General features: G+C 43.4%; 1 protein-coding gene and 1 non-coding gene across 2 annotated transcripts; both read left to right on the top strand.

Annotated features, from left to right (window-relative positions):
- The first annotated feature begins 11,689 nt into the window (after window positions 1–11,689).
- On the top strand, window positions 11,690–14,528 carry RPL37 (ribosomal protein L37). The gene is made up of 4 exons (XM_087759743.1): window positions 11,690–11,837; window positions 12,549–12,684; window positions 12,985–13,069; window positions 14,417–14,528. Exons 1-4 carry the CDS (start codon window positions 11,835–11,837, stop codon window positions 14,484–14,486), a joined length of 294 nt encoding a protein of 97 aa, XP_087615869.1. The 5' UTR covers window positions 11,690–11,834; the 3' UTR covers window positions 14,487–14,528.
- On the top strand, window positions 14,237–14,315 carry LOC148055561 (small nucleolar RNA SNORD72). The gene has a single exon (XR_015705253.1). It is a non-coding gene; the product is annotated as a small nucleolar RNA SNORD72 (small nucleolar RNA).

The raw sequence follows: 14,528 nt of genomic DNA, 5'->3' as shown, positions 1-14,528 counted from the left end.
ATAGGGGTAACATTTGCCTTCCTCCAGTCCTCTAGCACATCCCCCAATCTCCACGACTTCTCGAAGATTAGAGAGAGTGGCCCCGCAATGACATCAGCCAGCTCTGTCAACACCCTCGGGAGGATGGCGTCAGGGCCCATCAATTTGTAGGGGTCAAGCTCCTGTAATAATTCACATACTAACTCCTTTATCACTGAAGTGTATACATACATAGTGTATAAAGGGTTCTATCAGAGGTTAAATCACATGGAGGACTGCAGAGTCTGTTCCAAGCAATTGATCCTCAGAGACAGACAAGGTCAATTTTTCACAAGGATCCAACGATTTAAGTTTTTGTTGATTTTTTCTTGTATTCTTCTACATTGTTTAACTATGAATTTAATTCTTACAGTTTAATAAATTGATAAGCAGCTTTATATGACTGCCTGAGACAGCAGTATCTTGAGTTGATGATTGAGAAGGTCTCTTTTAGCCTGATGTCTTGGTGCTTTTCAAAATATCATCTCTTTCTAATTGTTCTTTATAGAGTGAATAGAATGTCAAAAATAAGCCATTTGCAACCTTGCCCATGCTTTTATATTTCTGGTTCTCTCTGCATCAGTTGTGTATGTGCATTATATATTTTAGAATTATAATTGTAACTAGTTGGAAAGCTAAAATGCTTCAAGCAGCAAACTTTGAATAAAAATCTTTCATCAAAGTCCATCAGTCTCCCTCTGAAAATTTCCAAGTATCGTGAAATTAAAACCTAAAAAATGTTTTTCTATAAGCGGAACAGAGATTCCTCTCCTATAAAGGAGAGTTAGGGAAGAAAATGAAGGCAGGACTTCAAAGAAACAGATCTTATTAGGATGTATTTTTGAACTACAAAATTTTTAGGACCATCTGAAATTAATTAAAATTTTGTCAGCTTACTCAAGAAGTCAGTAATTAACCCTATCTGCTGCTGTGAAACTTTCTGGACTGACCTTTTGTAGATATCTTAGACTCATAGAATCGTTTACGTTGGAAAAAACCTTTAAGATCATCAAGTCCAACCGTTAACCTAGCACTGCCAAGTCCACCACTAAACCAGGTCCCTAAGCACCACATCTACACGGCTTTTAAATACCTCCAGGGATGGGGACTCAACCACTTCCTTGAGCAGCCTGGTCCAGTGCATGACTACCCTTTCAGTGACAAAGCTTTTCCTAATATCCAACCTACATCTCCCCTGGCGCAACTTGAGACCATTTCCCTTTGTCCTATCATTGCTTGCTACCTGGTAGGAGAGACCGACCCCCACCTTGCTACAGCCTCCTGTCAAGTAGTTGTAGAGAGCGATAAGGTCTCCCCTCAGCCTCCTCTTCTCCAGGCTAAACAAGCCCAGCTCCCTCAGCCGCTCCTCATAAGACTTGTGCTCTAGACCCTTCACCAGCTTCGTTGCCCTTCTTTGGACACGCTCCAGCATTTCAATGTCCTTCTTGGAGGGAGGGGACCAAAACTGAACACGGCATCCAAGGTGCGGCCTCACCAGTGCTGAGTACAGGGGGACGATCACCTCCCTGGTCCTGCTGGCCACACTATTCCTGAGACAAGCCAGGATGCTACTGGCCTTTTTGGCCACCTGGGCACACTGCTGGCTCATGTTCAGGTGGCTGTCAACCAGCACCCCCAGGTCCTTTTCCTCTGGGCAGCTCTCCAGCCACTCCTCCCCAAGCCTGTAGCATTGCATGGGGTTGTTGTGACAGAAGTGCAGCACCCGACACTTGGCCTTGTTGAACATCATACAGTTGGCCTCGGCCCATCGATCCAGCCTGTGCAGATCCCTCTGTAGAGGTGTCCTACCCTCCACCAGATCGACCCTCCCACCCAACTTGGTGTCATCTGCAGACTTACTGAGGGTGCACTCAATCCCCTCATCCAGATCATTGATAAAGACATTAAACAGAACTGGCCCCAGTACTGACCCCTGGGGAACACCGGGTTCCAGCTGGAAGCAAAGTTTAACAAATGAAGTAAGCTTTTGCAAACTTTCATAGAGACAACAGAGATGCAAAGCAGCATGTAGAAACAGAAATGACATAGGTTCACTTTTGCTCTCCCTGATTCCAGGCGGGCTATGCATATAACAACCATCAGACTGCAATAAATGAAAACACATGTCAGTAATAAGAAAGGGGTGATATAGTTGCAGAGATTCACCTGAGCTCCAGAGAAATTTAGGTGTGGTCAACATTTGTTACTTCTTCTACAACAAGCCTATAAACCCTTAAAATTGGCATGATGTCCTCTTGCGAGTTATTCTGGTTTCCGTCTGTACTTGCAGTACAGTTCAAAGGAGCGGCACTGAAGCTCAGGGTCAAAGTACTCCCTTAATATATATTTTTTTTTGTGTGTGTGGGTGAATACATATCTCCTTCTGTGCCCGTATTAATGTTGTGCTTTGTTATTTCCAGATATAAAACTCTCAGCCAATTTCTGCCTACCAAGCCATGCAATTACTGGTATGTACCAATTCTGATTAGTACAGAAAAAGTTGATTTGGAGCTGTCTAAATTGGAAATGTTTTTATCTGGTAGTGGAGACCATATCACTAAATATCTTTGAAAGAATTTGCATTTCTGGAGATGGCACTTGCTCTTAATTAGCCTGTAAGCACATCCCATTCTGTGCTTATTTGGTTGAAAGACCATCATGAGAGGGATTAAAAGTATAGTGTTTTTAATATAGGCTGAGGTTCTGTAGAACAATTAATAGCTAGGAAAAAGTATTCAGCAAACAGCAATTTAGAGCTAGCAAATGGCTTTGAGATTTTTATAAATGATCAAAAAAGAGCTAAATACTGATCATTCCAAGGAGAGAATGCAAAATGTAAGGCTTGTCATAGCAACAGAGGAGGAAGCCTCCTGTTTCCTCCTTTGTGTGGGCTCATGGCAAGAGAAGTATGCATTTCTGCCCATTTATTGGTGACTATATAGTATGTCTTCTGAGGCAGTAATGAAGCCAGGCCAGGGAAATACTGCCATGTAAAAAAATGCATCAGCCATGAGAAAGGTACCTTGAGAAATGCTGGTGGTCGGTTTTGACTGAAGTCAATAACAAACTTGTAAAATGGTTGAGAGACTCAGCAGAAAAAGTCAGTTACCAATATTGTTGCTTTGAGGGTTATCACATTTTATTCTGCTGTTAAAATACAGTAAGACAGAATAAGTAGGCTTGGACTTGTCACAGTTTTGTGACCTTTTTACAGTGCAACATTCCGTCAAGCATTTTTCCCTTCTCAAGCAGCCACATTTTAGGCTACGTCTCTCCCTAACATATGTTCAAGCATAACTGAAAAACATTTCTAATTTACAGCAATTAGTTAACAAGCACTAACTAACATTACAAACCAAATCTAAAACTGTAAGTACTGGCATGTTCTCCACCATCTGCGTATGTGCTACAGAAGCTGAGTTTGCTCTGCTTCATCCAAAGACAGCCTTTCAGAGACAGAAAGGTGCTAACGTGTAGCTCCAACCATAATAATGGGAGCTACTTAACTGGACATTTTGGAAAACCTTTCTGCATATCTGCTGCCTTCGCAGGCAGACCAAGAACAGCATCTCCCTGTGCCCTGCTGGCTGGTGCACAGCCTTCCCCTCCAGAAGACTGGCTGTGCTGCCTGTGCTAGTCCAACCTAGGACTTGCGGCCACAGGATTGTGACCTCCACGTTGTGATCAGATAAGAAAAAGTCCAAAAAGCTCCATTTCTTTTCTGTGTCCTCTTTGCACGCACTAGTAAGGCCAGGCACTGTTTTGTCCCCTATTTTTATTAAAGTGAAATAGTGTAAGAGCAAAATTGTGCACGGGTGTTAGGGGAATTCCCTGATGAAGCCAGTATGCCTCAGTTCCAGTAAATGCAAAGCTGAAAATGCCTGATACAGGGAAAACATATTCCAGAATAAACAGAAGATAACATTTGTAATTGCAGAGTTGAGCTGACCTTTGTTGCAAAGCATTTGTACTTAGGGAAGGTTCTCAGCTGGTGAAAATAATAAAATGCAACAGTGATTTTGATGAAGGAAGGCAAACTTATTTTACTTGGGGAAACAGGCTTTATCTTCAATAAATATAGAACTTGCATTTGTCCACTTCGTTCCACTGAAAAGCCTTCTTTTCTTGCAGCTTGTGCCTCACATCCAAGTAATAAAGGGAAACGCCACAATTCCATACAGTGTAAAGAGTGCTATGCAAGTGACAGGCTTTTAAAGTGAGCTTATATTTTTATTTCTAGAGAAGGGACAGAGTGACTAGGGAAAGCAGTCATTTATGGTAGTCCCAGAGCAAGATAAATGTAAATTCTTTAGGATGCCTGAAGTGAGATGTGAGATAAAGTAAATAAATAACAAATAATATATTTAGGCTTATTTTACTAGTTTTCATATTAAACATGAGTGCCCCAGTTTTCTCCAATGTTTTCTTCTCTGACCTTCCACTTTACTGCAGACATATGTATTTTTTTCCCCTGAATGTTAGATCTAAAGTAAAACTTGAAATGTATGAACAGTAAATATTTGCGAGAGGTAAATATGTATTTCTGAAAGACAATCGGACACCTTATATTTACCTAATGCACATTTTGTGCACAGCTTTGTATTTATTCACACACTTGGATTCTTTTAATTGCAACATACATGAAAAATTTGAAAACGTACTGTACCAGGTACATGCTGTACCAGTGCTTTTAATACTAATAGGTGTCAGTCCTGGATGGGTCTTGTAAAACTGAATTACCTGCTTACCTTTGGAGACAGAAGGCACTATAAGGCACGCATGTGCATTTCTCCAGCCACCCAGAAGTATTCCGGGAGAAGAACAACAGCAAGTCATGTTCTAAGGAATGGCTGGTGAGAAGTGAAGTCATTCACATACTTTTACTAAAGATTAACTCATTTATGTATGCACTTAAAGCATAGATGAGTAACACATGGAGGGAATGTGATGGCAGAGATATACCTAAGCAAGCATGTAATTCCACATAAAAAGTGAGAAAATTGAGAGGGTAAGATAGCCAAATGTTTGAATCTAACTTTAAATTTAAGATGGCTTCCTTTCCTGAGCTTCTGGCAAAGCCTTTTACTTTAATATTTCTGCAGGAAAGGGTTTTATTTTCCAACCAGATGAAATTGTATTTCTTTTCCAAAGAGTATGCCCATGTATCATTCATACCAGAACATTTGGAAGTATAAAAGAATTGACATTGTAAGTTATATTTAGACACTTGGCTTCCAAATTAGCAAATTTCAGCCATAATGTCTGGTCTTAGATATAGGCTGTGTCTAGCTATGAATCAGTCAAGCTTTTGATAATTTTTTTAGTAAAAAAAAAAAAGGAAAGAAAGCATTGCTAGTACTGCTAAGTGTATACTATCCATGTGTACGCGCCTGCACATAGAGACAGACACATATATACATATATGACTGGGTAACATTTGCTTTTCTTTTGTTCAATAATAAATCTTCTGGGTTTAGTGCACTTTAGAATAATTCTGAAAATGCAAGTCAGAGACCTACATTAACCTGGGGAAGGACGGATGTTTAAAATGCAGGCCCGTCAAGCAGGCAAGCTTGTAAGGTAGAGGCCATAGCATTTATTTGGCCAACCATCATAATGGGAAAAGCAGACAAAATTTGAAGGCAGAATTCGTGAAGATCTGACCTTTTTTTCCAAGCATGAAATTGGTCAAATGCATTTGAGAACATGACAGCCAGGGAGATTAGAGATACAGTTATGTCATTATAGTTAGAGGCCTCTTATAAAATCACAGCATCACAAAAGTATGGCTGGGAAGAACCTCTGAAGATCATGCAGCCTGTTTGCCTTTCCACTACAAGATCCACTACACCTAAGCCATTTCAGACAAATATTTGCCCCATCTTTTCTCAAAAGCTCCAGAACCATCTGAAGGAAAACTAAGTCCAGTGCTTTGAAGACTGTACTGGTACCAAAATTTTCCTAATGACTAACTAAAAAATTTTCTGCTGCAATGTAAGGGGAACATGGTTAGAATCTGGGCCTTTCCACCTGGAATGCGATGCAGACTACAATTCCGGACTGTGGTGGCTCAAATGCTTTTTGTGCATCTCCAGCAAAAATTTTGTTCTAGGCTTGTGTATGCATACATTTGTGCATGAATAATGCAGCAAATGTTTAAGACAACAGTATCAAACAAAACAAGATCAATATAGGTATTTTTTTGTCAAAATAATACTAACACAACAAAAATATTTAGTTGTTATACAACTGAGAAGAGAAGAAGATGGCTGTCACCCTGTAAAGGAACTTGTGGCTTTCTTCTATGCAGCCCTTCTGGTGCTCAGCCCAAACTGCCATGCAACCACCTCTGCAAGCTTGAGGCCAGCCAGTGAAATCCCCTCTGAGACTTACTGCTTTGGTGCAACAATGCAGTACAACCCTGTAATGAATCTAAGTACAAGCATTAAAAAAAAACTAGGGAAATTTTAAAATTCTGAATTATGCTGTTGCACTGTGTAACAGATGTGTCCCAGGTTTGTAGCTACCTCTGCTGTACAGAGGTAAGCTGCCCCTGTTGCCCTAGCTAGATGGAACAACAAAGACAGATTTTAGTGGGGTTTCTGGTGGGGAAAGACCCCTGGATCCCCCCCAGCTATGCTAAGGCAAAGGTGAAAGGCAGTTGAGGAAATGAGTGAGGAGCTCTTGTTCCTGCCATGTTTGTGATGGTAGTCATGCTTCAACCATGACCTACCAAGTATTAGTGCTACCCTCCAAGCATTTGCCAGTGGCCTGAAGACTGCTATCTGGTCTCTCTACAATGCTAAGGAGTGGTAATGAAAAAATATTGCTCTTCTAAAGTAACTTACCTGTAGGAGCACTCCTCAGGAGCATTATAGAAGAGATGTTATGTGATCATCAGTATGAATCTATTCATGCCATCATAAATAGAAAGGATGATTGACTATGAAAATTTCTAATTCAGTATTAAGAAAAATACTCAGAGACTTTCTTTAGTGTGAGTTTGAGTAATTGATTTTTATTATTAAACTCTGGCATTGATTGCCATGTGCTACATGTGAGGTCGTATTTTGTGTGGGTTTTTATGGAAAAGAAGAGTCTCAATGCATGGAAAGGGTATGTAGTTGTGATAAACAGGCCCTTCGCTTCCCATTCAGGACTCACTGCAGGAAGCAACAGTATCATGTAATCATAGTATCATAGAATCATAGAATGGTTTAGGTTGGAAAAGACCCTTAAGATCATCAAGTCCAACCATTAACCTAGCACTGCCAAGTCCACCACTAAACCAGGTCCCTAAGCACCACATCTACATGGCTTTTAAATACCTCCAAGGATGGGGACTCAACCACTTCCCTACGCAGCCTGGTCCAGTGCCTGAATACCCTTTCGGTGAAGAAATTTTTCCTAATATCCAATCTAAACCTCCCCGGCGCAGCTTGAGCCTGTTTCATCTTGTTCTGTCGCTTGTTACTTGGGAGAAGAGACCAAACCCCACCTCGCTACAGCCTCCTTTCAGGTAGCTGTAGAGAGCAATAAGGTCTCCCCTCAGCCTCCTCTTCTCCAGGCTAAACAACCTCAGTTCCCTCAGCCGCTCCTCACAAGACTTGTGCTCTAGACCCTTCACCAGCTTCGTTGCCCTTCTCTGGACACGCTCCAGCACCTCGATGTCCTTCTTGTAGTGAGGGGCCCAAAACTGAACACAGCATTCGAGGTACGGCCTCACCAGTGCCGAGTACAGGGGGACGATCACCTCCCTGGTCCTGCTGGCCACACTATTCCTGAGATAAACCAGGATGCTACCAAATGTGTTTTATACACATTGTATGAGCTTTGTTATACAAAGAGTTTTTATAATTTTTTTATCATTTGCACTATATTTTAACAAGCAATTTCATAAGTTAGTGACAGCTGTTTAATTTTCTTCTATACATTTTCATCTTAAATAAATAGAAAGCCTTTTGTATTATACTCATTATTAAAGGATGCAACAGCCTTTTTCATAAGCATTGCTCTTTGCTCATATTTTCTGTTATTGTCATAGAGATTTAAGAACTGTACAGATAATATTGTTTTCAATTTATTAACCTAATTTACTATTATTGTCTAGAGAGTTTTTACCAAGTTGTTCAGGAGAAAAGTTTTAGTTGAACTATACTGTCATCTTGTGGTGATCAATGTTTCTGGTTCAAATTCCCACACGGAAGTTTTCTTTTCAAACTGAAGAATCTGGCTACTATACAAACAAAGTTATGTTTCTTGTGGCTGCTTGGTAACAGATATTCAGCGTAGTTTCTTCCCCACTAATTCCAACCGAGGTGTCTACCTCTGCAAATCAAGATGACATCCAGAAACACAGGCATCCAAACTGACCCTCATGAAAATGTTGCCCTTGAATTCCTCAGTTCTCCTGTAGCCTTCCTGAGACATTGTTACCCAGGTCAAAGTGGTCAATAGCCAAGAGGATACTGAAAGGCATGCCTTTGATCTAAGAGGTCACATTTAGAAATAAAGACTTCAGCTTTCCTGCCTCTCTGAAGATAATTGGTATCAAGGACTGACTGGCTTCTACTATGTATGAAGCTTGTGTCTTCACTATTCCTATCTCTCAAAGTCATCCCCACTTGTGCAAAGGGCACTACATAAGTGGACAAATAAGTGATGCCATATGATGATGTCAGACAGAAATTGCTTGCATTTGCCACACACAAGTCCTTTCAGCAGTGTTCAAGTTTCATAGAACCATTACGACTCTATTTTCTGGGAGCAAATCCCACCATGGTCACGTCAGGGACTGTATGGCTGTACTGCACCCTGGTGACAGTGTGAGGTGGTAGCATGGCATCAAACCTGTGCAGAACAAATGCCACTGAGGTTATTTGGTGCTCATACCCACCTTCCTCCCGACTGCCTAGCCAGCCCTGGTTTTGGTCTCCCTGCCCCTGAGCTGGACTTATCTGTAAGGCTGCTCTGCTTCAGTTGTGGGAAGGACTGAAAGTGGGTGATTCTCCTCTTCCCCAGCAAAGTGCCCCGGCAGAGCAAAGAAGTCAGGAAAGTCTATGGACCTTGGGTGGGATCAGCTTGAGGCAGAGGGGCTTGTACCCTGGGTGGGCATATCCAGTCTTGCATTTTGCTTCTCTTTTTCAATGCCAACCAGATCGGACAGGCTGCAGAACATGGTGCTAGTGGATACAGAAAGGCACTCGCCTCCACGGTATTCAGTAGACCCTGATCTAGATGCTTAATAGGATCAGTGTTTGCTGGCAGCACAAAGAGTTGCTCCCATCACCGGACCCAGCTGGACCAAAAGTGCTGTGCGGAAGCTGTGATGGGACACCGGCTGCAGTGACAGGCTGCTGTTTCCTACATCAAAAAGACAGTGCTGAAATCCAGACACAACACCTTCTAAACTTTGGACTACTTCCTATGCATCAAAGAAGAAGGGTGAATTAGCCAGCGCTGGTGCCATTCAGCAGCTGCCAGTACATGAGCCTGTAGGTTTTGAGCAGACTGGAGTTCACCATGGGTGGTGAACTCTGTCCTCACCCGTGACCTGCATGGGGGCTAAGAGCTCCTGAGATGGTACTGGGTCAGCCACAGCTCTGCCCATTCTCTACCCTAAAAGTATCCAGTGTTCCTGAACACTAAAGACAACTGCATGACAACACCAAAAATCTTTCTTTCCTAACAGGTTTGAAGACATGTAAATGAACAAGATTATTTTTATCCTGAAAAGGACAAGAATAATTCCTCCGGCAGCATATCCATGCAGGCAGCCCAACCAACATACTTCCTTTGGAGGCTGTTGCCATGGCATCTGTCCAATGCCTTCACAGCATCTTCCAGATTTCTGAGATCTAACGAGAAAGAAACAGGAAAGGAGGCACTAGTTAAAAGACATACAGCAAGGTTGCTGGGAGAAATATGACTCCAGTCCAGCCTGTAGGATGTATTCATACTGTTTGAGTTAATTGGGATTTTTTTTTTTTCTGCATGGCATTTCATCCATAGGACACCGAGTTTTCTCTTTTGATCTTTGGCAAGGAAGACAGAATTGATATAAAAATATTTTTGTTGAGTCAGTCAGGGCAAAATTCATTTTACCTAACTTCAGCCATCTATCTTCAGCCCCCCTTCAGCCTAAGGGTCCTGTCCAGGCTCCTGTTAGAATTAATGGAAGGAGAAGGGTTCCTCCCAAGGATGATTTTTCCAGCCTACTTTAGACACCTAATTTAAGATGGGATGATTTACCTGTTGGAACCATTTACCTCTCTCCTTTAACTACCGTGGGACCATGGATGGACTAAATGCCTGGATTTTCAGGTTAGGTAAAATGAATATAAGCAAAGACCTCTGCCTTAGGTGTTATTTCAGTGATAGAAATTGCCAACCAAAATTAAAGAGCTGAGTGAACAGCCTGGGCCACACCTTTGTGTGTCTGGAAACAATGCAGCTAAAGTCAAAATGGTTTTCTGCCCCATCCCTCAACCTTAGCAGATGTCAAAAGCCTCCCAGCACATAAATTAGCACCAAAGGAATTCAGTGAGAGGCCATGCTCAGGAAACAAGTGAGGATAAATTAACAGTGAGACAACTGTACAAGGCTGGTTTGTTCAGGACTGAAAATGCAGCAGCCGGACAGAGCTTCACTGCTTTGGGGACTGTGCCATGGGATGATCCCTTCTTCTGGACAATGAGCTCCGTGTTACAGGGATTCAACTGTTCATGTGTTCATCATGGGAGAGTTCTTCACAGTTTGCTGGCTTGTGGCAGGCTCAGACACCTATATTTTGGAATCACTGCATTTTAATCAGTAAACCAGAAGCAGGAGTGAGATCTAGCCTCCCAGATAAAGCCATACTTTTATCAAGAGCTGTTAGACAAGGTGATATAGTTCTACAGTCAAGGATAAAAAAACTGGCTTTATCATCAACTTCTGACTTTGTTTGAGATGACAAAGTGTTGATCTGGTAGTAAGATCAACACAAATTTCTTCAGTTTCTCTCTGTACATGTTATTTCCCCCAAATTAACTCTTCTAAGACAAAACTGCGTACAGTGTGTGAGTCTACTGAAGATGTGTGGTAGGCTGGCATATGAGAATTTACATGGTGCTTCAGACTAAAAACGGATTTTGCATTAATGACATCCACCGTGGTGCTTTCGACTGCCACGTGGTGTGGGGGGGGGTCTAGGGGGGCGTGGGTGGGAACAGGCAGAGAGCCAGCAGGGGCTGCCCAGGCAGCTCACTTTGACAGTATGTATTACAGCCAAGAGTACCCTGTCCCTGAATTTCATTCATTAAAATAATTTCCACGGAAGATGTAAGTAGGGCCAGGACTTGACTCCGCAGCCCGAAGCGGGGCTGCGGGCACCTCAGAACAGCAACACGGGCACCATTGCAGAGAAGCAGCGTTGATGTGCCAGTACGGTGCATTAAACATTTTCTTTACCAGGCCGAGACATACTTAGACACAGATACCCCTCAGCCGTTACGGCCAGGCCCAAGCGGACACGGCCTAGCACACCCCGCCCACCCGTTTCGGGGTGGTGTCACCGGGGACACCCGAGCTTTCAGGGCCCGGGCCCCCGGGGGTCTCACCCGGGACACCGGGTCCTCGGGGTGACCGGTCCGTCCCAGCAGGCCGGGGCTGGCGGGAACGGGCGCCCACACCGAGGGCCCCCCGGGCACAGCCAGGCCGCGGCCGGGCCGGGCCGGGCCGGGGCGGGCGCCACCGCCGCGCCCCCGGAAGCGCTTGCCGGGCCTTAGCGGAAGCGGGGCGGGGCCCGGCCTCTTTGGTGCTGGCGGCCGGGGAAGATGGTGAGCACTGGGCTGCGGGCGCGGGGTATCCGCCGGTATCCGCCGCCATCCGCCGCCGCGCCCCAGCCGAGGCCCGCGGCCCCGCAGGCCCCGGCGCGGCGGCGGCCCTGCGGCCGGGTTCGGCGGCGGGGCGGCGCGGCGGGGCGGCCGCGGCCTGGCGGCGGCTGCCGCCCTTTTTGGCCCGGGTCGGGGCGCGGGGAGGCCGCGGTGGGGTGCGGGGCCGCGCTGCCGCCCGGGCGCCTCCGGGGTCTTCTCCGTGCTTGCTGCGGGGCGGGCCGGGGATGAGGTAGCAAGAGGGGGTTCGGTCGCCAAAGCCTCCCGTGGTGAGTGTGCGGCTGGTCTGCGTGGAGCGAATAACCTTTCTTCAGGAAAAAGCGGTTTTCTATTTATCAGTGATGAGTTTGGGGGCGATGAGAAGGGAGCTGGAGATAACCACGCGGTGGTTTCGTTTTATTTCAGCACAGGGCGGCGGGGCGGGTAGGGGGAGGATAAGAAATGGCGACGAGAGGTGTAAGGAAATTGTACCTAAAAATGGAGTATACCTGTAGGCGACACTGAGTTGGTGTGTCGGACTTCAGCGTGCCTCTGATGTGTTTATTGTACTTTGTGCATTTGTGCGTGTTTTTTAAGGGGGCTAATTCTTCTCTTAGTTACCTGACTTGCAAGTGCTAGTGATATTTCCAACATGTCATATCTTGAAATGCGTTTCAGACGAAGGGTACCTCGTCATTCGGTAAGCGACGGAATAAGACACACACCTTGTGTCGTCGATGTGGGTCCAAGGCATACCATTTGCAGAAATCTACCTGTGGGAAATGTGGTTACCCTGCTAAGCGTAAGAGAAAGTGTAAGTAACAAACTTTTGACTGACTTGAGTTTAAAAACTTGTGTTTCTTTGTCTTTTTCAATAGTCTGACTTTTTTCCAACCAAGGAAGAACACTGTGTTATCTTGCAGTGTTCAGAGCTTTTTTAAAACTAATGCGGATTTAACTATATTTTATTTAACATGCAGTATTACTACATAGAAATTGACTTAATTTGTAATTATTTTTTTGCTTCTGTCAGATTGAATAGTTGTGCTATACAAATGTAATGTGCAACTTAATTATTTGCTGTGGATGAGTAACAGTAACTTGTATGTCTTAGATAACTGGAGTGCAAAGGCTAAAAGACGCAACACCACTGGTACTGGTCGCATGAGGCACCTGAAAAAGGTCTACCGTCGATTCAGGTATAACATTTTAATACAAACTTGTGTGGTGTGAAATCCTGCATGGATGTCACTTCATTATAAAATTTATCGTTCAAAGTTAACATTTTTATTTATCTTAGTACACTTAATGTGGTGTGGTCTTTCTCAAATATAGCATGAAATAAAGGATGCCTTATGTAATTTGCTGTATATTCCTTTGAGGATAAAAACACTCACTGGCTGTTAATACAGAGGGTGTATAACAAGCTCTGATGTTTCTGTTAAGTGTAGATAGTACAGAACAGAAAGAGTATTGTAATAAAATGCCCACATTTAAAAAGATATGCTTTGTGTAGTGTTGCCTCTACTTGTGAGTCAACTAAATTGCCAGTTGCACTGAAGTGTGGGTTTTTGTAAGAGACAAGTCTTGAAATGCATTACAGTCCCCTTTTGTCCACAAAAAAAAATGTTCAGGACTGGAATAACTTCAGTAGTCACTCTGTTTGGAGTTCTGTTAGTAATAGTAGCTATAATATCAGATTCTGAGTTACGGGTTTCTAAAACTTGTAACAGAGCTTTGAGTTGTACTTAGGAGGTAACAGTGGGGATATTGTACTGTGAAACTCATTAAGAATTTCTTCTGTATGACATCCTTGTTGTAAGATAGGAGCTGTGCAGCTTCTGGCCTAATAAACAAGAAACCTGGATGAAAAATACTAAGTAATTCAAGAGTCTTGGTGTAAAAATGTAGATTGGATTTAATAGTGAAAAGTAGGAGTCTTTTTAAGTCCCAGATGTGGCTGTAGTTGAGGGATCCATTCATCTGTTTATTTTAGTGAGCGCAGTCTTTCCCAGCGACTGCCAGAAAACACCTGACAGTGTGCAGCTGTAGCCTGCTTTCCACCAAGTGTTGCTGAAGTAGAAGTGTCATACCTAAAAGTGAGCTTGGGCCTGACTCTTCTCTTGTCGTGCCCGTCTTAATCTCTGATGGGAAGCGTAGAGGATTTCTGTAAGAAATTGATTTGCGCTTCACAAACATGAAATCTTCCTACGAAGCTCAGTTGCTTAGTAGGAGCCTGAAGTAAGGTGTGCTCCATCTGATGCAGTCTTGCAGTGTTGACGCGGTTACTGAAATCTTCCTGTTCGAAGAAGTCAAATTTACTTCAGCACAAGAGAGCAAAAACCATACTGCTTATTCCAAACAGTTGTTAATAAGATGTTTCTTATTAAAAATGTTGGATCATATGAACTTCGTAGTGATTTCAGTGTATTACTGAGATAAGCTGAAAAAAGCTGGTGAACTTGATCTAAAGCACTACTTGTCACAAAATAACCTGGAGCAGGAATCATCCTTTCAAAAAATGGTGACCATATTTCTACTTGTAGGAATGGATTCCGTGAGGGAACCACACCGAAGCCCAAGAGAGCAGCTGTTGCAGCCTCCAGTTCATCGTAAAGACTCATCTACTTGTTAAAATAAATGGTCTTATTCAGAAAA

The sequence above is a fragment of the Nipponia nippon genome, unplaced genomic scaffold, assembly GCF_047370975.1.
Source record: "Nipponia nippon isolate SJK-2023a ecotype South Korea unplaced genomic scaffold, ASM4737097v1 scaffold_20, whole genome shotgun sequence".
NCBI lineage: Eukaryota > Metazoa > Chordata > Aves > Pelecaniformes > Threskiornithidae > Nipponia > Nipponia nippon.
Note: the sequence above shows the minus strand (reverse complement) of the source record. Positions and strands in the feature narration are given on the sequence as shown.

What these genes read in the sequence shown, in the direction of transcription:
- RPL37 (XM_087759743.1), top strand. An exon ending in TGCTAAGCGTAAGAGAAAGT is followed by an intron (nt 12,685 to 12,984) that starts GTAAGTAACAAA and finishes TGTATGTCTTAG; the next exon opens with ATAACTGGAGTGCAAAGGCT. An exon ending in AAGGTCTACCGTCGATTCAG is followed by an intron (nt 13,070 to 14,416) that starts GTATAACATTTT and finishes TTCTACTTGTAG; the next exon opens with GAATGGATTCCGTGAGGGAA.